Raw genomic sequence first — 23,763 nt, 5'->3', positions numbered from 1 at the left:
ACAAAAGGAAAAAACAACTACTGTTTTTAATGTGTAGGAAGGAACTGCAGATGCTGGTTTACATTGAAGATAGACACTAAATGCTGGAGTAACTCGGTGGGACAGGCAGCATCTCTGGATAGAAGGAATGGATGACACTTCAGGTCAAGACAAGAAGGGTCTCGACCCAAAACACCACCCATTCCTTCTCTCCAGTGATGCTGCCTGTCCCACTGAGTTACTCCACCATTTTGTGTCTATCTTGACTGTTTTTTAAACTTGCTTTGATAATTTGTCTACTTATTCCAAATACAACACATCCATACCAAACTCTCATTGGCATGAACTTCTTCTATGAATGTCTATGTAGGTTTGAATTGTAATGTGACCTTGGCCCAAGTAGCATACTTGGTTATCAACATACAAGATGAACCCATGCTTGCATTACTGCAACTTACAACATTGCAAAGATTTTTTACTGCCAGAACAAGATGTTGATTTTTATAAAGAAAATCCCTGAACCAAAGAAACATTGAAGAATCACAAGCCATTCGCTTGAAGAATGCCACTGTAAATGAAATTGCGTGTGGTGGTAATAGGGAATGATGGACCTAAACGTATTTTGGATTTTGTCATGTTACAATTGTGCACACAGACACACAAGTTTAATGAACAGAATACGGCTTTGGTTGAAGGTTTCTCTCAAAGAAAATATTCTAGCATTGTGCAAGATGGAAATCTGAAATAAAGTTTTAAAATTGGGGAGCACTCAGATTAGAGAACTTTTGAATGAACATTTTTGGTCATTACTTTTCAACACAACATAATAAACATTGTTCTTATGAAGGCCATGTTCTATATTTCCAAGCCGGATTGGTGCATGACGGAGGGCAATCATGGTGGATCGCAAGCGTTTGCAGCCGTTATCATGCTGGGTGGCAGAAGCTGTAGGGACCTTCAGCAACAGACTGCTTCCACCAAGATGCAGCAACAGAACGCCACAGGAGATCCTTCTTCCCTGTGGCTATCAAACTGTACAACTCCTCCCCCTTCTGTCGTGGGGTAGACTGACCCCCCCCCCCCCCCCCCCCCAATCTTTGCACATCCCCAATCCTCTCCACTCGGCACTTTCATTTCATTTTTCATGTATCTTGTTGTGTTTTATGACTGTTGGCAGACCAATTTTCCTCCTGGGGTAGATAAAGTTCTATCGTATCGTATTGTTTGTAAGATGCTGTTCGAATAAAACATTTTATTTAAAACCCTTTCAGCAGTGCCATGAAATTGGCAGCGTTGACTGCTCTCGCTATTGTTTAGCAGGAGATTGTGAGTCAAGGTGTTGGCTGCATTAGTCTCCTATCTGACAAACTGGCTAAGAAATTACTACTAGCTTGAGATAACCAAGGATGCAAGGTCCATGTCACATTAGGTTGACAAAGCAGATAGCTAAACCTCAAAAATGCAAGTCTTAGCACATAATAATGACTGACCGTATCAATTTTTAATGCATTAAAGGCCTTAAAAAAAAAATCAACGGCATGTTTGCCATTGTCAGTGCTGCTGTGGTGCACAAAGATCTTCCCAACACATTCTTTCACCAAGACTCCATTATTACATTACTTCTGAGATATTGAAACATCCAGAGCATTCTCATCTTATTTGATCTACATCTCAAAATACAATAAGATACAAAATGCTGGAGTATCTCAGCGGGACAGGCAGCTTCTCTGGAGAGAAGGAATGGGTGACGTTTCAGGTCGAGACCCTTCTTCGGTCTGAAGAAGGGTCTCGACCCAAAAACCCATTCCTTCTCTCCAGAGATGCTGCCTGTCCCGCTGAGTTACTCCAGCATTTTGTGTCTATCTTCGGGGTAAACCAGCATCTGCATTCCCTTCCTACACACTCCTATCACAATATTTAATGTCGAGTTATTTAGCACCTTAACAGCACCACCTCAGGCAAAACACCTTCTGGATTCAACTTTAACAACTTCACACAGTGATTCTATTCCCATTTTTCCTGACCAATTGCTTGCATATCCCCATTGCTTATTACCATCTGCTTTTATCTTGCACCATTGTCCCTTTTAATTGATTTCTCCTGTATTCCACCCGAAGACCGATCTTACCTTTTGCACTTCCCCAGCCTCTGGAAATTTACACTTTTGGCAAAAGGCTATTGACCTGAAATGTTTATTCTTCATCGCAACTGATGCTGCTAATCTGCTGATTATTTCCAGACCTTTCTGTTTTTATTTCCAGCATCTACAGTATTTTTTCTCTGTATAATTATCTTCATATTCATAGGCCACATGTAGGTTATGCAACCTGTGGGCCCACATTCTTGAGAAATGTGGTTTCGTTTAGTTTCGAGATGCAGCGTGGAAACTGGCCCTTCAGCCCACTGATTCTGTGCCAACTAGTAATCATCCATACACTAGTTCTATCCTACGCACTAGGGACAATTTATAGAAGCCAATTAACCTACAAACCTGCACATCCTTGGAGTGTGGGAGGAAACTGGAGTACCTGAAGAAAACCCACGCAGTCACAGGGAGAACTCACAGATGACACCCATGGTCAGGATTGAACCTGGGTCCCTACCACTGCACTGCCTGATAAAATTCATAAATTAAATCATAAAAGGTTTTGCAAAACATATCTTAGGTGCTGCCCATTTTGCCTCATTAATTTCTATTTACTTGAACCTTAGATCCACTTACAGTGGAATGTACTGGACACTTGTTCACACTAGTTCTATGTTATTCCACTTTCGCATTCATTTACTAAGTACCAGGGACAATTTTCAGAGGCAGATTAACCTAATAAATCCGCACGTCTTTGGGATGTGGGAGCAAACCGGAGCATCCAGAGGAAACCTGTGTGGTCGCAGGATGAACATGCTAATTTCATAAGGACAGCACCCAAAGTCAGGATGGAACCTGGATTTCTGGCGCTAAGAGGCAGCAGCTGTACCAGCTGTGCCATCATCTTCAGGGAAAGCAAATTTCCATTAATGGAATTGATGATCAAATTGATTGCCTCTCAAACGTTAAGTAATAGAAATCTCATAAATACTAGAAATAATGTGCAGAAACACTATTCATTAAGCCAGTATAAATTTGGAATTTAGATGGATGAGAGGGGATCTTATTGAAACATATAAGATTATTAAGGGGTTGGACATGTTAGAGGCAGGAAACATGTTTCTAATGTTGGGGGAGTCCAGAACAAGGGGCCACAGTTTAAGAATAAGGGGTAGGTCATTTAGAACGGAGATGAGGAAAAACTTTTTCAGTCAGAGAGTTGTGAATCTGGAATTCTCTGCCTCAGAAGGCAGTGGAAACCAATTCTCTGAATACATTCAAGAGAGAGCAAGATAGAGCTCTTAAGGATAGCGGAGTCAGGGGGTATGGGGAGAAGGCAGGAACGGGGTACCGATTGAGAATGATCAGCCATGATCACATTGAATGGTGGTGCTGGCTCGAAGGGCCGAATGGCCTACTCCTGCACCTATTGTCTATTGTCTATAACATGGCAACCAAACAATAAATAACTAATACACTGATGCACATGGAGTTTCCTTTGAGCCGTTTTCTAACAAGGTTTAAATACCAAACAATCCTGGCATAAACCAGGGTACATTGCAACTGATATTTTTTTTGTATGTGTTCTATATCTTAACACTGCTTTGGAATTAGATGATATAAACATGCTGGTAAATAAGTTGGTTAACAAAATATAGCAGAGAGATTAGGAGTCAAAAGCTGCCCAGTTTTCAAATCTTCTTAATCCACTCAGCCTGTGCAAGCTAAGCAGTGAAAGTACTCCACACTAGATAATTTCCTACATATTGTATGAAAATATCCTATTTGAGAATTGAGAATATTTATCTTCTCATAATACTCTTGAAGGAAAGTACAGCAAAGTATTGATAAAGAATATTATAATAAACTACAAAGATCAATTGAAAATATTAAGAATATAGATCTCTCCCATTTTAACAAGGGGCATTAAAGCAGCCTACATTCTAACACAACATACCACAAGATGGCAGGGAACTCACATGCATCTGCTGGAGTGGAAATTATCTTTTGGCCTGGTGAAGAAACAGAGCCTTTATCCCCGTTTTCATGCCACCACTGGGATCCATTCTCATTAAGCATTGAAATGCCTCCTTGCACTGTAAGAAATACACAATAGGCTCTTTGTTTGACTTTTATAATGACACAGAAAACTCAAACGTAGAAGCAACCAACAGTGACAAAATATTAATTTTGACCAGGTTCATTGTTTACTCATTAAAAGACTCATTTACTATTCTTTTCTCAAACAAGATTTGGATTTTAATTTTCAATAAACATCTGATCATAAAATCTCCTCAAAAGGTTTAACTGCCTGGGAAACCGGAAAATGTATTTTACTCTTTAACCAACGTAAATATTGCTGGACATCTGTCTTGCAAGTCTCCAGAGTAAAGCACTTCCTTTTAATTACTCTCAAATGTCTGCACGTTTATTTCAGGAGTAGCACATCTGTGTTTGCCTTTACTTTTCTTTCATAATGCTAAATCTATAAAGATTACCCTTGCAACTTTAGTGAGAATGGCCCGATTCTCAAGAGGCTGCTAGATTGAACTTTAGCCTTGGACATTCAGTCACCCCTGCCTTCATTGAACATGGTTTGCCACTTCCCCACCAGCTGCCTGATGAGGTAATGAACCACTGCAAACTTGCAATTTAAGAGAGAAGAAAAACAAGAGGGAAAGTTCATGTCAAATAAGTACAATGATTGTTATCTCAAAGTCACTCACTATCCTCCTTGTTAAAGCAGGAAGTATGATGGCAGGACCAGTCATTAGGGAGCTTAGGGAGGAAAGGGCAGTTTTCCCAGTTTTATTTTAGCTCCCTAACGACTGGTCCTGCCATCATGCTTCCTGCTTTAACAAGGAGGATAGTGAATGACTCTAGGGATAGCAGTCAGCCGACTTACTTTTTTTCTTGCCAGACGCATACACTAGAAGACTAAATTACTTTAATATTTTGCATCATCCCTATGCATGACTCAATTGCCTCCTCACTTTTTAAAATTTACTTTAGTGTTTAGTTTCGAGATACAGCCTGGAGACGGGCCCTTCGGCCCATCGACTCCGAACCGACCAGCGATCCCCGCACATTAACACTAACCTGCACCAGGGACAATTTAAAAAAACATTTATACCGTCAATTAATCTACAAACCTGTACGCCTTTGGGAGGAAACCGAAGATCTCGGAGAAAACCCACGCAGGTCGCGGGGAGAAGGTACAAACTCCGTACAGATGGCGCCCGTAGTCAGGATCAAATCAAGGTACAAACTCTGTACGGACAGGATCGAACCCGAGTCACTGGCGCCGTAAGCGCTGTCAGGCAACAACTCTATCGCTGCGCCACTGTGCAGGAAGTACAGAGAAGGTTCACCAGATTGATTCCTGGGATGGCAGGACTTTCATATGAAGACTGGATAGACTAGGCTTATACTCGCTGGAATTTAGAAGACTGAGGGGGGATCTTATAGAAACATATAAAATTCTTAAGAGGTTGGAGAGGCTAGATGCGGGAAGATTGTTCCCGATGTTGGGGAAGTCCAGAACCAGGGGTCACAGCTTAAGGATAAGGGGGAAGTCTTTTAGGACCGAGATGAGAAAACATTTCTTCACACAGAGAGTGGTGAGTCTGTGGAATTCTCTGCCACAGAAGGTAGTTGAGGCCAGTTCATTGACTATATTTAAGAGGGAGTTAGACGTGGCCCTTGTGGCTAAAGGGATCAGGGGGTATGGAGAGAAGGCAGGTACAAGTTACTGAGCTGGATGATCAGCCATGATCATATTGAATGGCGGTGCAGGCTCGAAGGGCCGAATGGCCTACTCCTGCACCTATTTTCTATGTTTCTATGTTTCTATAATATATAAAGCCCAAATCGATATTCTGGCATAAGAAATATGATGGAGTTCATGAATGCAACAAGGAGTGAGAGAAAGCAAATCTTTATGCTGTAGCATCCTATGCTTTTGGGGTTCTGCATCTTGCGGCTACAAAAAGAAAAATTACTTTCCAGGATCTACTGAATCAGGCCCCTTGAGCAGTGAGGGAAAATGCTGGCAGTCCATTTGCAGAAATCTGGAAAAAAGCTGCAATCCCTGTAGATGGGCTCGGCGAAGTGCAGTAATGAGAAACAGATTGCACAAATACTTCATATTTAGTGGCTAGGAACCTTTAATTGCCAGTGATCTTGAGGACATGAGTAATATGGAGGCAGGAGTTCCCCACAAGCTGTTGTGTGCTCAATTGGGAAAGACCATCTGGATAATGAATCCATGGATACAACAGGAACATTTGTGGCTAATCCATCCACTGAAATAGGCAAAGTAAGTTTCATTGAAATAACAAAGGAGCTAGGAAAAAAGCCTCAGGAGGAGGTGAACTATGTATCTGCTACAATTTTGTCTGGGGCAGCCAAAAGCCCAAGATTGGACCTGGGGAAATAAAAATCCAACAGACGTTCCCATTGTGCCCTACAGCTCCAACAAAGAGATGATCGGCTGTTAATAAAGGTAACACAGAAGGCAGTAGGAGATCTAGTGTTTGCGATAGGGAGCACTCCTTCTGACCAGTCTAATATGCAATGAAGGGCCGGGCACTGTCTTAATAGCTATGTTCACTTTCATAATATCATACGTGATAGTAGAATTAGGCCATTCGGCCCATCAAGTCTACTCCGCCATTCAATCATGGCTGATCTATCTCTCCGACCTAACCCCACTCTCCTGGCCTCTCACCATAACCTCTGACACCCGTACTAATCAAGAATTTGATAATTAGGGAAGACTGTGCATTAAGACTGAAAAAAGGGAGGTCAACAAAATACGTAGTTTACAGAACAGTGACTTGCATGGAGAACCCCATGTCCTTCCCAAGTCCTGGCGAATTCCCTGTACTTTATTGAACAGGCCATGATACTGAGGCATCTCAGCAGTAACATCTTAAGATTGGACTCCTTCATCAATTAATTCCAGGATAATACAAATAGAAAGTACATAGCTTTAAGTTCTTGGGATTGATGAATAAAGGCATGTAGCCAGGATGAACAAGGCGGAGGCAAGCTGAAGAGGATGACTCCAATAGGGGCTTAAAGCCTTTAGAATGAATTGGTTATTCTGAGAGGTTTTCCAGGATTGTGCTGCCATGGCATTATTTACACCTTAAAGAAGGAAAATTGAAAAACTATACTCTGAATATTAGAAACTTTTAAAGAAATTTGAACAAGACCTGCAGATGGCTCTTGGCTGGACATTAAATAGAAAGCCAATTTTTGTTAGAGATGTCTATCACTGATGCTTAAAGTGACGTACTCATGTAAGAAATGCATGGCAACCAGCACTTGCAGTTCCTGGTTTTTACATGATGATGCCTGACCCGCTGAGTTACTCCAGCAATTTGCCTTAGTTTCATGTTAAACCTCTGCTAATGGCGTCCACCTCAGGTGGTTAAGGGTGGACAGTCCAAATATTAGATACTCTTGTTAGCAGTGTACTGAGTAAGGGAAACCTTTAAGTGACAAGTCATCAACTAGCCATTTTATGTTTCAATGGTTAATGCCTTGAATAAAGCAGAGATTAATGCAGAAGGAAATAGGCAGGCATATGAATTCATGCAGGCAAAAACATTTTATTAGTTTAGTTTAGAGATATAGCGAGGAAACAGGCCCTTTGGCACACCGAGTCCACACCGACCAGCGATCCTCGCACATTAACACTACCCTACACACACTAGGCATTCTAGGACCAATTTTACATTTATGCCATGCCAATTAACCTACAAACCTGTATGTCTTTGGAGTGTGGGAGGAAACCGACAATCTCATAGAAAACCCACGCAGGTCACGGGGGGAATGTACAAACTCCGCACAGACAGCACCCGTAGGTCAGGATCGAACCAGTGTAAGGCAGCAACTCCACCGCTACGCCACCGTGCTGCTCTGAGACCCATTTAAGAAATGCTCATGTGCTCCAGCTTCAGGAATATTTTGATCTTGTAGTAACACATCTGATGCACTTTTAAACTTCCATGTTAAAAATTACATCACTAAGACTGATCCACACCAAGCTGAGCGGTGGAATGCCTTGGACCAAATTTACTCTTGCAATTCAGTCTTTCATTCCCTCATGAATTCATTACATATCCCAATATAATTCTTTCCAGGTCTACAAAATCCCTTCTGATTCTTTTAAGAAATTGGTGGAGATGATTATTGTCTATACTCCTCCCTTTTCCAATAATTTTGCAAATTTAGTGGCAAACCAGAGCATGCATTATCCAGTTCCTAGTAAACTAAAAAAGTTTCTTGAATTCGCCTTTCCTTCTCCTTCTTAGTCTAATACATGCAATTCACCTGACTTCCCATTACACATCTTTTGAGTGATCAGATAAGCATTTCCAGGTTTTAGATATAGATTTGGACTTCAGAGTTTTCTTTTTATCTATAAAATTCTACAGACCAGTCAATTTTCAATAAAATCAAATAAATCAATTATTTAACTTACTGATTTCACATTGATCATCTGGTTGATCGAGTCGTTCTTTAAACATTGGAAATGTTGAAGGCATAGACATAGGATTATCAATCTGATTATTTTCTGACCTGCAAGTTAATTAGAATAGAAAAACAAAATCAAGATATTCACTGCTGTTAAAGTTGCCAGAGTAAAAAGTTCAGTTTCTCTTTTCCATTATAAAATTGTGTTAAAATATTCATCCCAACAAATATTGTTTGCCTGATTTAGTAAAGGTGCAATGATTGTACAGTACTGCCATCAAAACTAAAACTAAAAGTGTGGATCCTCAATTAAGAGTTAATTTACTTGTGAGTGAATATTAGTGTATTTTACTGCAATTATAAGGTAAGAGGATATTGACAAGTCTTGATTAGTACGGGTGTCAAAGGTTATGGGGAGAAGGTAGGAGAATGGGGTGAAGAGGGAAAGATAGATCAACCATGATTCAATGGCAGAGCAGACTCAGAATGGCCTAATTCAGTTCCTATAACTTATGAATGATCTTAAAGCTAGTAAGAATTTCTGGTGATCAGTCATGGCTGTTGAACATAGACTCCTGCAAAGTGCCCTTTGGATGTCAAGCAACTGAAAATGCAGCTAACATTGAAACATAGAAAATAGGCGCAGGAGGAGGCCATTCGGCCCTTCGAGCCAGCACCGCCGCCATTCATTGGGATCATGGCTGATCATCCACAAACAGTAACCTGTGCCTGCCATCTCCCCATATCCCTTGATTCCGCTAGCCCCTGGAGCTCTATCCAACTATCTTTTAAATTCATCCAGTGAATTGGCCTCCATGTAGGTTTGAAGTATTAAATGCCAGACTATTGCAATGTTGTCAAACTACTTCAAGTGTGCAATGAAAATAAAAGGATGACATGAAATAAACATAATCTTAATTAAGTTTAATTTTTACCTGTACAAAAATCAGAAAAATACTCAGGCTTACCTTAAACAGCACATAAATGTAATTTTTTTTGTGTTAGGGCACTGCCAATATCAGATTAAGTGATGAGAATGAGGTAAAAATATGGACCGTTTTCTTATTGCGAAAATTAGTAGGCTAGGTTATGCTCCATTTGTTCATTTCAAAAGATATAGTCTACTAGTAATGCTTAGTCATTCACTGCGCCCCATTTGTTCCCCTTGCATTGCCATTTAGAGTGAAAGGAGGAAAGTCAGAAGGCAATCAAAGTTAACTTGGTTTGGTAAAAGAAAAACTTGGTTCTCGGAACCTCATTAACTGTATGTGAGTCAAAGGGTGAGCACAGAAAAGTACAATAGAGGTTGATTAAATAAACCATGATCGTAATGAATAGCTGAGCAGACTTCTGGGGCCCACTAGCCGCCTCTTGTCCCTGGTTCATATGTTGCTTTTGTTTTTCCTAATTACTACATGGTTTAGTTTTAAGCACAATTGGGATTTCTTTTGTCAATACTACAGAATAATTTACAAAAAGACTTAGGAACGTCTGTTGAATAGCCTGGATTTTTACCTTTCATTCGCAGCACCGATGATGGATAAGGGACAATTTGCTGCATTGATAACTTGAAAATCACAGGATTGTACACGACTGGTTGTAATTGATGACTGATGTTCTGATACACTGGGAACACAGACCATAAATGATCCATCCTCACCTTTTGAAAACAAAACATGTATTTATCAGCACACATTTGGTTGTTACTAGCTATTTCTAAAATGCTTAAACACCTCAGGATATATTATACTTAACATTTTAAACTTAAAATGTTTAAAATATACAGTCTAGGTAATAATAATTCATTTTCTTTTCCTTCATTCCAAATAAGACCTCTTCCAAAAAGATCTTGGCAAAACTTGCAAGGCAATCTATAAACAGGCATTTTTCATTTTATTTTCATTCTAATTATGTTTTATTGGTAGAAAGTCAAGATTACAAAGGATGCAATAATACTATGACGAGTAGAAGTGGTGGCTTTGCAATAGAAAAAAAAAGTGGTTACAAATATATTAGTACAATTGAGGAAAGAAACAAATGCCAGAAATGTTGAGCAGGTCTGAAAGAATTCGTTTCCAGATCAATATATTTCTGCCGCAAGATCTTCAACCTAAACCATTAACTCTGTTTCCCTCACCAAAGAACCTGCTTGACTCACAGAACATTTCCAGCATATTCTGTTTTTGTTTCACATTTTCCAGCATCTGATTTTTTTTTCCTTTGAAATATAGTTCAGAAGTTCAACTCCTGCTGCTTTGAACTCAAGCCCATATGAAGATATCCAGTGAATCTGTACAGATACTGTTTGGCTTAATTTCTGTGCAATGTCACCTATTGAAAACTGCAATTAAGAATTATTTTTACACATCCTACATGCACATCCTTAGATAGTTTAGATCACGTAGTTTTCACAGTAGAGGTAGACAATAACTTTAAAAAGTTGACAGTATCACAAAATGCTGGAGTAACTCAGCAGATTAACATCCCCCACAAGGATGGTCTTGAAGCCCTCCACCTCTTCCTCGACCGTAGAACCAGCCAATCCCCATCTACTATGGTCGGCACGGTGGCGCAGCGGTAGAGTTGCCGCCTTACAGCGAATGCAGCGCCGGAGACCCAGGTTCGATCCTGACTATGGGCGCCGTCTGTACGGAGTTTGTACGTTCTCCCCGTGACCAGCGTGGGTTTTCTCCGAGATCTTTGGTTTCCTCCCACACTCCAAAGACGTACAGGTATGTAGGTTAATTGATTGGGTAAATGTAAAAATTGTCCCTAGTGTGTGTAGGATAGTGTTAATGTGTGGGGATCACTGGGCGGCGCGGACTCGGTGGGCCGAAGGGCCTGTTTCCGCACTGTGTCTAAATCTAAAAATCTAAAAAAATCTATTTTCCTACAGAACTTAAAAAGTTGACCCTCGGGTTCCTATTTTGCCCCCCAGATTCCTATTCATCTTTCCAGCCCAAAATTGTTACCTATTGTGAAATAAGCCTGAAAACTGGTTTAATTAATTTGCAGAAATGATTCACAAGGACATTGCTAGGACTGGAGTGCTTGAGTTATAAGGAGAGACTGGATGGGCTGGACCTGTTTTCTCTGGGGAAAGGAGACAGAGGGGTTACCTTATCAATGTTTACTAAACCATGAGAGGCGAATTGTCACAATCATTATTCCCAGGATAGTGGAGTCTAAAACTAGATGGCATACGTTTAAGGCGAGAAGGGAAAGATTTAAATGGCAGAGTAGACTTGATGGGCTGAATGGCCTAATTTTGCTCCGATAGTGGCATAAATTCATATTTATTCAATGGGCCATGGGCCCGAGAGGACTAAAGATAGTTGTTAATGCATCTGGTGACTTTTTTTGTTGACTCTGTCTATGCCTCTCATATAAAAGTATGAGAGTCAACAATAGGACAGACAGTCAGAATCTTTCTCCCAGAGTGGAGTCAAAAACTTAAATGCCATTATCTTATTAGGCCATAGCTTTAGGAGAGAGAGGCAAAGTTTAAAGGACATGTGCAATGTTTTTATATAGAGAGAGTGATGAGGCAGATAAGATAATGGCATTTAAGAGGCTTTTAGATAAGCAGACAGATATGCACTGTAATGAAGGGATATAGGCCAGGCAGAGGCAGTGGATATTAGTTTAACTTGACATTAAGTTCGGTATGAACATTGTGGGCCAAAGGACCTGTTCATGTGCTGTACTATTCTATGAACAGGAGTTCAAGGTAAACTAAGAACTGCTTGAGAAGGGGTATGGAAACTTGCTGAATTGTGTAGGGATTGGGTGAAGATTTCATGATGGTAGTGAGGGTCCAATTATTGTTCAATGCAAGAAGTACTTAGAGTCATACAGCACAAAAACAGGCTCTTCGGCCTAGCTTGCCTATGCCGACCAAAGTGCCCCATCTACACTAGCCCCATTTCCCCGTATATTGCCCATTTTCCTCTAAGCCATTCCTATCCATGTATCTGTCGAAATGCCTTTTAAATGCTGTTATTGTTTCTGTCTCAATGACTTCCTCCGGTAGCTCATTCCATATTTCCCTCACTCTCTGTGTGAAAAAGTTGTCCCTCAGATTCCTATTAAATCGTTCCCCTCTCACCTGTCCTCTGGACCTAAATTTCCCTACTCTGGGGAAAAACTCTTGAGCATCTAGGCAATCTACAATGCCCTAAAATTTGACAATGTGCACTTTAACCACATGTGATTTTTTTCTGTTACAAATCTCAAATTGTGGAGCACAGAGGCAAATAAATAAATGATGGGTCTTTGTCCCAAACATTATGGAGGGCATTGGATTTCATTCATGACTTTATGAAGGAAACCTCAATAAGATCACCTCTCATCCTCCTACGCTCCAAGGAATACAATCCTAGCGTGTCTCAGGCTTCCAGTCCGAAAACAACCTTTCACCATCACTCTCTCCTTTCCTTCCATGGTCAATTTTTAAATCCTTTCAGCTAGGTCTTTGGATCCCATGCGATATAACCTTCCAGTCCACACAACCAGGCAAAACCTTGTCCATTGCCTTGCTGAAATCCATGTATGCAACGTATACATCTCTGCCCTTATCACGAGTTACATCACGACCTGGTTCAGCAACTCAAACGCCCAAGAACAAAGAAGGTTGCAAAAAGTAGTGAATACTGCCCAGTCCATCACAGGTTCAGACCTCCCCACTATCGAAGGTTCTACAGGAATCGCTACCTTAAGGCAGCAGCCAGCACTATCGAGACCCACATCACCCTGTCATCGCTCCCATTTCACTCCTGCCCTCGGGAAGGTGCAGGAGTCTGACAACTGTAACATCCAGGTTCAGAAACAGCCATTTCCTAAAGACCATCAGGCTTCTGAACACTACAAACTCCAACTAAACTCCGAACTATGAACTGCCTTGGTTGCACTAGGGACTTTAGGCTTTGTTTTGTTTTTGTTGCACTACATTGGATTTTTAAAGATTTATTTCGCTTATTTTTTAATGTTTGTTTATTACATTATCTATTGAGTACTTGTTTACAAACATGTTGTGTTGCTGCAAGTAAAAATTTCATTATTCTATTTTGGCACATATGGCAATGAACCATTCTTGACTCTTTGGTGGTCTGGAAAATAGTTCCTTGTCATAATCTTGCTCTTTATGACCAATCACTGCTGAATCCAGTGAAGGAGAATAATGGAGGCAAGTTTTGATTAGGTATAATTTGGATGAAGATATTCAGTCTGGGAAGCAGATGCATTGTCCCAAATAAGTTGCATGTGAATTTGTTGTCCTTACTTATGGAAGCAACAGTGAATCCCATATGTTGCTTACTACTGCAAAATGCCTGTGCTGTAACTCCCTGTAACAATAGATTTCATTTTTCCCCCCCAAAATATCCATAGTACCATTATTGAAAATTAAAGCATATTTGTCTTTGTCAAGTAGGTTTAACAATATCTCAAGCATACCACCAGATGGAGTACTACATTGCAATAGTCAATTATCCAAAAGGCACTGATGGAACAAACACTCAATAAGCTGCCTTTTGTAATTCTACTTCCTTTGATTTAGTGAATGAGGACCAGAGAGGAACCTGGTTAGTTAAAACTGGAATTTTTTTTAATTCAATTTTTAAGTATGTTGCTGACATTTATTGAAGTTAGAAAATAGAACAGATACAAGATCTTCGGCGTACAATGTCTGTGCAGAACATGATGCCGTCAAACTAATCCCCTCTGCCTGGGAATGATCCACATCCCTCCATTCCCTGCATATCCATGTGGCCAGCTAAATTCCTCTCAAGCACCAATATCGTATCCACTTCCACACCAGGCCTGGAAGCCAGTTACTCCAACCACAGTAATGTTGTTGGTAACCTTGGTTCTGGAGTGCAATTGCCATTGGTTGAACAGCTTCTCTTTGGTTCTGACTATTAACTCCCCTCTCGCAGTAGGTTTGCTGGAGGGGACATGAAACGTTGCAGCAAGAATGATCGAGAAAAGCCTTGGGGCAAATATGAAGCCTTGCTTGATTCTGGTCTTTATTGAAACTGTTTAGTTGTACTAATAAGGTTAATATCGCAGATGGAGCAGGTGTAAAATGGAAATGCACTTCTACCAATGCTATTTATTCACAAAATGCTGGAGTAACTCAGCAGGTCAGGCAGCATCCCAGGAGAGAAGGAATGGGTGACGTTTCGGACCAATGCTATCATGCATAGCTGCTTTGGCCACAGAGAGATTGGCGAGGGGTAGGTCAAGTAGATTTTGTTTTGTCATGTGTAGGAAAGAACTGCAGATGCTGGCTTACGTTGAAGATAGACACAAAATGCTGGAGTAACTCAGTGGGACAGGCAGCATCTTTGGAGAAAAGGGATGGGTCATTCCTTCTCTCCAGAGATGCTGCATGGCCGGCTGAGTTACTCCAGCATTTTGTGTCTATCTCTTTTTTTTTGTCATGTTGGCTTGCTCACCACCTGCCATGTCTTTCAAAACTTGGATATTAGTGCTACCAAGCTGTTGATGACAACTGAAATCCGCCACCCAGAGTATATTCTCCGAAGATAGACCACAAAAGCCGGAGTAACTCAGCGGGGCAGGCAGCACCTCTGGAAAAAAGGAATGGGTGATGTTTCGGGTCGAGACCCTTCTCTAGACTCACCCCTTGCTTTCTATTAACAACTGGTAAAGAGAAATCCCACTCACCTATAGTTTCATTCTTTATCTTACAATTATTGCTGCCACAATAATAAAACAATAAAAACCAAGGCATGTTGAGCTGCCTGCAAACCTTGTATGCTTTTTGGGAGCTTTAAATTCTTCCCGTTTAAAATTTTACAGAATGTGAAACCAGAATATTGAAGAGTCGCAGTGAAGATGTTCATGAGAATAACAATATTATTTGTACCAAATTTGCTCCATTTGATAAGTAGACACTGTTAAAAAGTTATGTCCATAATAAATGGTTTGAATAGAGTGGGATCCCACTGGCAAATCTTCTTAAGTTAAAATATTACATCTGGGCTTACAGGTATAATGGTCTACAGGAAACCAATTTATGGCTCAGATTTTGCTGTCACTACATAATTATTGTTCAAATTAGATAGCTACTTCAGGTTTTTTTTCCCTGCCTATTTTTAGAAACCAATACAAGATTAAATGTTCTTGCATGCTCCAAATGCATTTCAAGTCACCACAGTCATTGTGCAGCACCCTTAAATCCGACTATAAAAGTATGGAGTGCTCTGGAGAATGTTACTCTAAAGAAACAAGGAATTGCAGATGCTGGTTAATACACAAAAGGACACAAAGTGTTGGAGTAACTCAGTAGGTCGGGCAGGAGGTCAGGTCTTGACCTGAAACTTCACCCATCCATGTTCTCCAGAGGTGCTGACTGACCTGCTGAGTTACTCCAGCACTTTGTGTCCTTTTGAATGTTACTCCATAGTGGGGCAGGGAAAAGCACCAGAGAAAGTTAATTTAAAAAGAACAAGCATAACATTTAAGTTTCTGATGGAATGAGAAATATTTTAAACAATCTAGTATGTATGTCACCTGAAATACATGTTAAAGCTATTCAAATTAGAATCAGATTCTAAGATAGTGAACAATTTTGATACAGGAATCAATTTTGAGACATAAATAAGTATTTTTCTTAAAATGTTATTTTCCTGTATATCAGTTCTTAAAAATTAGAAGAACCTTTTGAGAGATATACACAAAATACTGGAGTAATTCAGCAGGTCAGGCAGCATCTCTGGAGAAGAGGAATGGGTGACGTTTCGGGTCGAGACCCTTCCCTCAGACTGAGAGTCAGGGGAGAGGGGAAACTCGAGGAATGAAAAGCTCCAGAGAACAAAAGAATGAAAGGTATGAAAAGATCAAAGCTAGGAAGGATGATCAAGGAAAGGTGGAGCCCCCAGTGGTCTATTGGTGGCTGCGAAAAAGGTGATGACAAGGGGGTACGAACAGTGAAACTAAGCAGCATTACAGAAACTAGAGATCATGAAAGAGGAGGGAGGTGTTGGAGATGGTCCAAGTGAATTTGAGTGCAGGATGTTGGTGAGGGTTAATGAAGCCAGTGAGTTCTGCATGGGTGCAGGAGGTAGCACCGATGCAGTCGGCAATGTAGTGGAGATAGAGTTTGGGGATAGGGCCAGTTTATGCCTGGAATAGGGATTGTTCGGCGTACCCTACAAAGAGGCAGGCATAGCTGGGGCCCATGCAAGTGCCCATAACTACGTCTTTGACTTGGAGAAAATGGGAGGAGTCGAAGGAGAAGTTGTTGTGCGCGAGGACCAGCTTCGCGAGGCGGAGGAGAGTGTCTGTGGTGGGAAATTGGCTGATTCTGCAGTCAAAGAAGAAACGGAGGACTTTAAGGCTTTCCTGGCAGGGAATGGAGGTGTAGAGTGATTGAATGTCCATAGTATAGATAAGGGAATGGAACCCTGTGAGGTGTCTTGGGCATAGGTTGGGAGGGATTGGACCGGGGGGATAGGATGGAGTCGAGGTACATGGAAATGATTACAGTGGGGCAAGAGCAGGCAGAAGCAATGGGTCTTTCAGGGCAGTTCTGTTTATGGATTTTTGGAGGAGGTAAAACCAGGCACTGGGGGGCTGGGAAACGATAAAGCTGGAAACTGTGGAGGGCTTAGTTTCACTGTTTGTACCCCCTCTTTATCACCTCTTTCACAGCCAACTACCAACCATTATTGGTCCCACCTTCACTTCATCATCCTTGCTGGCCTCAATTTGTTCTTTTCATACCTCTCATTCCTTTGTTCTCTGTACCTTTCCATTCCTCTAGTTTCCCTCTCTCCTGACTCAGTCAGAAGAAGGGTCTCGATCCGAAACATCGCCTACTCCTTTTCTCAAGAGATGCTCCCTGACCCGCTGAGTTACTCTAGCATTTTGTGTCTATCTTTGGTGCAAAGTAGCATCTGCAGTTCCTTCCTACACAGATCATTTTTGGATCTGTATTATCTACATGCAAAAAAGACTGGGCAGACTACTTAATATGGCTGAGTAGGTAGTTTTATGTCTCTTAGGCCAATACTAATAGAACAGTCCACTCGTTCCACATCTGCATAGATCTTTTCTTCCAGATTTCTTTCCACCCCGCTACAACCAGTCTGAAGAAAGGTCCCGACCGAATCATCACCTATCCATGTTCTCCAGATATGTTGCCTGACCCGCTGAGTTACTCATGCATTTTGTGTCTTTTTTTGTAAACTTGTATCATCAGTTCCTTGTTTTAGCATTGATAATTTATCAAGTAGGATGATTAGGTTAGTTAGATTCACAATATGATCTCTTTGCAGGATTTACAGTTGCATCCCGATACGTGAAGCTGCTGGTTAAAATGAACTGAAATTCTTGGGGACACAAGGAACTACAAATGCTGGTTTACACAAAAGAGCGGCACGGTGGCGCAGCGGTAGAGTTGCTGCCTTACAGCCAATGCAGCGCCGGAGACTCAGGTTCGATCCTGACTAGGGGCGGCGTCTGTACGGAGTTTGTACGTTCTCCCCGTGACCTGCGTGGGTTTTCTCCGAGATCTTCGGTTTCCTCCCACACTCCAAAGACGTACAGGTTTGTAGGTTAATTGACTGGGTAAAATGTAAAAATTGTCCCTAGTGTGTGCAGGATAGTTAATGTGCGGGGATCGCTGGGCGACGCGGACTCGGTGGGCCGAAGGGCACGTTTCCGCGCTGTATCTCTAAATCTAAAAAATCTAAACTAAGAAAGTCAGGCAGCATATCTGGAGAATATGGATAGGGACGTTTCGAGTCTTTCTTAACTCAAATTCTGTTGTAAATAACATTAAAGTTTCTTGGGTATTTATTCACAAAATGCTGGAGTAACTCAGCAGGTCAGGCAGCATCTCAGGAGAGAAGGAATGGGTGACGTTTCGGGTCGAGACCCTTCTTCAGTCTGAAGGGTCTCGACCCGAAACGTCACCCATTCATTCCTTCTCTCCTGAGATGCTGCCTGACCTGCTGAGTTACTCCAGCATTTTGTGAATAAATACCTTCGATTTGTACCAGCATCTGCAGTTATTTTCTTACACTTAAAGTTACTTGGTATCATTGACTGCTTTTATATCTCTCTCTCATTAGTGATGAAATAATGTGTCTTACACTTCTAATGAATCCTACCTTCGGAGGTCTTCATGAGCGCGCCGTATTCAAGCTTCTGCTTGACAGGGGTTGAAGAGCTGTATTTTGGGGAGGTGAACAGATGTACAGGGGGAGACTGGTAATCTTCAAATGTATTTACTGGTCGATGACTTCCTTCAAATATTTGGTGCCTTCTTGAGAGCTCTGACTGATGGGAGGCAAGAAAAGAGTCTGCAAATGTCACCCTGTGCTGGTGCGTCGATGCCATTTTACTGAGAATACTGCTAACTGGCAATTGAGAAAAATATTGACTCTCCGAACTCTTCTGAATAGCAGTTTGGATAACCCTATTTTGGTAGTTTCTATAGGCCTCCTCTAGATTCTCCGACTCCTTTTCCAGCTCTCTTATTCGGGCCTTGGCTCCTGCGACAAAATCTTGGTCTGAATCTGATGAAGAATTTGGCGTTCCACTGTATTTAGAGTAATTTGCACATGTGCCAGCACCTGGATAAACGAGGCGTTCGTCAAGCATCACCCTGCTCCTGGGTACACCAGTATCGACGTAAGTATCGGCAGGTTCAAAGTCTGCAGTGGTAGACCGTTCAAACAGTGAGGGTTTGGGATTACGGAACACTTCATTCTCCAAAGCTGTACAAACAAAAACAAAATGTTAAATTAGAAGGGCAAAAGTACAACCTTGTGACTATTTAATTAAGTATCTTGTTCAAAAACATGTGAAAAAATAAGTGACATTCTAAAGGGGCTGTCCCAGTTACCCGATTTTAAAGGCGACTGTCAAAGTCGTAGCAGATCGCCGAAATTTTCTTTCACCCTACGACAATGGCCACGACAATGCCGAGTCAGGTCGATGCAAGTTACTTTTTTTGTGAAACTAGCACCTGGCTAAGAGTTTACACCGTCTTCGGAAACATCGCGAAATTCCCACGCTTACCTGACCATCAAACTGTCGCCTCCAATCTACCTGTCAAATGTCCTGACGGTAAATAAATTGGTTAAACAAAACTATCTTCTGGTATGTTCAAATGCCTTTTCTTAATTTAATATTACGTGCTTCTAAATGCATCTGCGACAACCTAGCAAACCTGGGGACAGCATGCGACAGCGCCCGCAATAAGCTATGATACCTGGTGACAAGCCAGCTGTCGCCGAGAAATTTCTATCTGGAAATGTTTTCCGCGACGCGCCGAGATCCGCTACGATTCATTGAAGACTCCTCACGATCATGGCCGCGATCTTATTGAAACATATAAGATTATTAGGGGATTGGACACATTAGAGGCAGGAAACATGTTCCCAATGTCGGGGGAGTCCAGAACAAGGGGCCACAGTTTAAGAATAAGGGGTAGGCCATTTAGAACGGAGATGAGGAAGAACCTTTTCAGTCAGAGAGTGGTGAAGGTGTGGAATTCTCTGCCTCAGAAGGCAGTGGAGGCCAGTTCGTTGGATGCTTTCAAGAGAGAGCTGGATAGAGCTCTTAAGGATAGCGGAGTGAGGGGGTATGGGGAGAAGGCAGGAACGGGGTACTGATTGAGAGTGATCAGCCATGATCGCATTGAATGGCGGTGCTGGCTCGAAGGGCTGAATGGCCTACTCCTGCACCTATTGTCTATTGTCTATTGACACCCCGGCGAACATTCGGCAACAGCCTAGTCGCCGGCAGTCGCCTTAAAACCGCCTAAGTTGGACAGGCCCTTAACATGCCTGTTAAAGCTAAAATTATTACATTAAGTATTGCACCAGATTATGTTTCACTGCCCTTTGCCAATACACATATTCAGAATTCCAACTACTAGGGCAGCTCAGAGGAGAACTTTGCAGGTGGATTGTTCTTGGGCACCTGCAGAAGGTTCTATTGAAGAACCTTTGGAAAGTTACTAACAGATACCTTGCAGGAACAGTGCACACCACGGTGGCTGAGACAAGATTGTTTGGCAAGCTGGTTCCATGTCTTTAGCCTCAGGAAAAAGGCTCTCAGAATTTAATATGTGAAACAGTCTTCACACGGTGTCACATTTTTGTGTCACACGGTGTCACATTTTTGTGTCACACGTGAATGAATTTTGCCTCAAACCCCATCATTAAGTGTAATTGGCTGGATGGTGCCCATCAAAATGGCGACTGCACCAAATTTCCACCATGCACCTTAGAGATGAGTCAGGTGGCTAGACTCTTTCTCATTGAAAACTATCATGATCTTGCATTATTGTGGCATGAAAGCCACCCAAGTCTTAGCCTGAAAATTGTCCAGTATGAAGGCACAATCAAATGCATTATCTGAGGAGTTGTAAATGGAACAAGACATTGTACAAAATAAATGAGAACATAGAACAGTATAGCACAAGAACTGGCCCTGCAGTCCATAATATCTGAGTTAAGCATGATGCCAAGACCATCTCTTATCTACCTGGGTATACTCCATACCCCTCCATTCTCTGCATATCCAGATATTATTATGATCGCCTCTTAAATTCCACTACTGTGTCTGCCTCAACCACAACCCTGGCAGCACATTCCAGGCATTCAGCACCCTCTGCCTACCCCATCTATGTCTCTCAGAATGTTATATACTTCTATCAGCTCCCTTCACCCTATGAAAGGAAGCATACCAAATGCCTTCTTTACCACTATCCACTTGCGCTGCCACTTTCAGGGAGATATGAACTTGGACCCCAAGATCCCTCTGTACATCAATGCTGTTGAGGGTCATGCCATTAATTGAATATTTTTCCAATACAATTGACCTCCCAAAGCACAACACGGCACACTTGCTCGGATTAAACTCCATCTGCCCATTTCAGTAGTTGATCTATATCCCGCCGTATATCTTGACACTGGAATTTAGAAGGATGAGAGGAGATCTTATCGAAACGTATAAGATTATTAAGGGGTTGGACACGTTAGAGGCAGGAAACATGTTCCCAATGTTGGGGGAGTCCAGAACAAGGGGCCACAGTTTAAGAATAAGGGGTAGGCCATTTAGAACTGAGATGAGGAAAAACTTTTTCAGTCAGAGAGTTGTGAATCTGTGGAATTCTCTGCCTCAGAAGGCAGTGGAGGCCAATTCTCTGAATGCATTCAAGAGAGAGCTAGATAGAGCTCTTAAGGATAGCGGAGTCAGGGGGTATGGGGAGAAGGCAGGAACGGGGTACTGATTGAGAATGATCAGCCATGATCACATTGAATGGCGGTGCTGGCTTGAAGGGCCGAATGGCCTCCTCCTGCACCTATTGTCTATTGACAGCCTTCCTCACTGTCCGTGACCATAGGAATCTTAGTATCATCTGCAAACTTACTAGCCAACCCCTCTATCACAACCAGCAGAGGTACCAACACACAAATCCCTGCAAAACTCCACTGGTCACAGACCTCCAGCCTGAATATTGTACTTCCACCACAACCCTGTCTTCTGTCAATAAGCCTGTTCCGAATCTGTACGTCCACGTCACTGTTAATCCCATGCATCCTAATCTTCTGGATCAGCCTACAATGGGGGACTTCATCAAATATCTTACTAAAGTCCATGTATACAACATCCACCGCCGTATCCTTATCAATCACATTCATCTCTTATTAAACAAAGGAATAACATTAGCCACTCTCCAGTCCTCCAGGAACTTGCCTGTGGCTAGCAAAGACGCAAAAATCTTTGTCAAGGCTCCTGCAATCTTCTCTCTTACCTCTCTTGCCTGGTCCTGTGGAGTGTGGGAGGAAATAGAAGATCTCGGAGAAAACCCACGCAGGTCAAAGGAAGAACGTACAAACTCCGTACAGACAAGCACCCGTAGTCAGGATCGAACCCGGGTCTTTGGTGCTGTAAAGCAGCAACGCACCGCTCCACCATCCGAATCATTGATATAGATGGCAAACAGTGATGGCCCAGCACCAAACCCTGAGGCACATAACAAATCTCAGGCCTCCTGTCAGAAAAACAGCCCTGCACCATCACCATCTATTTCCTTCCACAAAGCCAATTTTCTATCCATTCAGCTTTCTCTCCTTGGATCCCATGGGATCTAGCCTTCCAGAGCAGCCGACCTTGCGGAACCTTGTCAGTTGCCAGTTGATAGTTGTGATCACTATCCCCAAATATTCTTCCACTGAAACACTGGTCACCTGGCCAGGCTCATTTCCCAAGGCCCAGTATGTTCCCTGTTGGGTTGGATTATCCACATATTGTTTCAAGAAACGCTCTAGGATACGCCAAACAAATTCAGCCCTGTCTAAGTCTTTGGCACTGAGCAATTCCCAGCCAGTATTGGGGAAGTTAAAGTCACCCACTAAGACAACTCTGTTGTTTGGCACCTTTGGAAATCTGTCTACATATCTGTTCCACTATCTCCCACTTGCTATGAGGAGGCCTATTATATAATCCCATCAGAGTGCTTGCACCTTTCTTATTTCTAAGCTCCACCCATATCACCTCAGTGAACAAACTCTATAGTGTGTCCTCTCTGAGTGCCACATTGAGTTGCCAGAAATGTCCCTCTCACAACCACATTTCCACAATGAGCTCAACATTATCATCCCAAGCTCTAAGTTCATCTACTTTATCCACAATACCTCTTACGTTGAAGTAAATACACTCCAGTCCATCAGCATCACCATATTCCTTCAGCTCTCCCTGCCTGTCCTTCCTTTGAGTCTTCCTGATCATAACCTTCATCTTGCCATCACTCCTTCCAATTAATGACCTTCTACTCTGGTTCCCACCCCTCTCTAGGTTAAACCCTCGAGAGTAGCACTAGCAAACGTCTGTGCAAAAGCAGCTCTATTGCCTAGATATGGCACATGAAGAACTCTTAATGTGATCTCAGAGTTGATTGGCAACCAACAACTGCAACCATATTTTCTATGTGCTAGACATGACACCAGCTTGTGAATGCCACTCGCAAATGTACGCTCCCTGTTCCTGTGCAGTATATTGCCATTTTCCTAATCTGAAAATCCTTGATTATCGCACAAAAAATAATATTCTATCATTCAATGAGACTGCATCATCAGCGATCACTCGAAGTCCATTATGATTATTCTCCCGGAGGGAGGTTTCTGTGGATCTTGTAATGGCTGATCCTGGAACTACAACCTTTT

At 42.0% G+C, this 23,763-nt stretch overlaps 1 protein-coding gene across 2 annotated transcripts in view; it reads right to left on the bottom strand.

Annotated features, from left to right (window-relative positions):
• Positions 1-23,763, bottom strand: part of ofd1 (OFD1 centriole and centriolar satellite protein) — a 73,293-nt gene that overhangs the window by 12,606 nt on the left and 36,924 nt on the right. For both annotated transcript variants that reach the window (XM_078408977.1, XM_078408976.1), the window contains exons 16-19: positions 18,694-19,302; positions 10,067-10,211; positions 8,559-8,656; positions 4,045-4,161 (exon numbers count right to left, since the gene is read on the bottom strand). In XM_078408977.1, the coding sequence (XP_078265103.1) occupies positions 4,045-4,161; positions 8,559-8,656; positions 10,067-10,211; positions 18,694-19,302 (969 nt within the window). The remainder of the gene's footprint in view (positions 1-4,044; positions 4,162-8,558; positions 8,657-10,066; positions 10,212-18,693; positions 19,303-23,763) is intronic.

This window comes from Rhinoraja longicauda, chromosome 12, assembly GCF_053455715.1.
Source record: "Rhinoraja longicauda isolate Sanriku21f chromosome 12, sRhiLon1.1, whole genome shotgun sequence".
NCBI lineage: Eukaryota > Metazoa > Chordata > Chondrichthyes > Rajiformes > Arhynchobatidae > Rhinoraja > Rhinoraja longicauda.
Note: the sequence above shows the minus strand (reverse complement) of the source record. Positions and strands in the feature narration are given on the sequence as shown.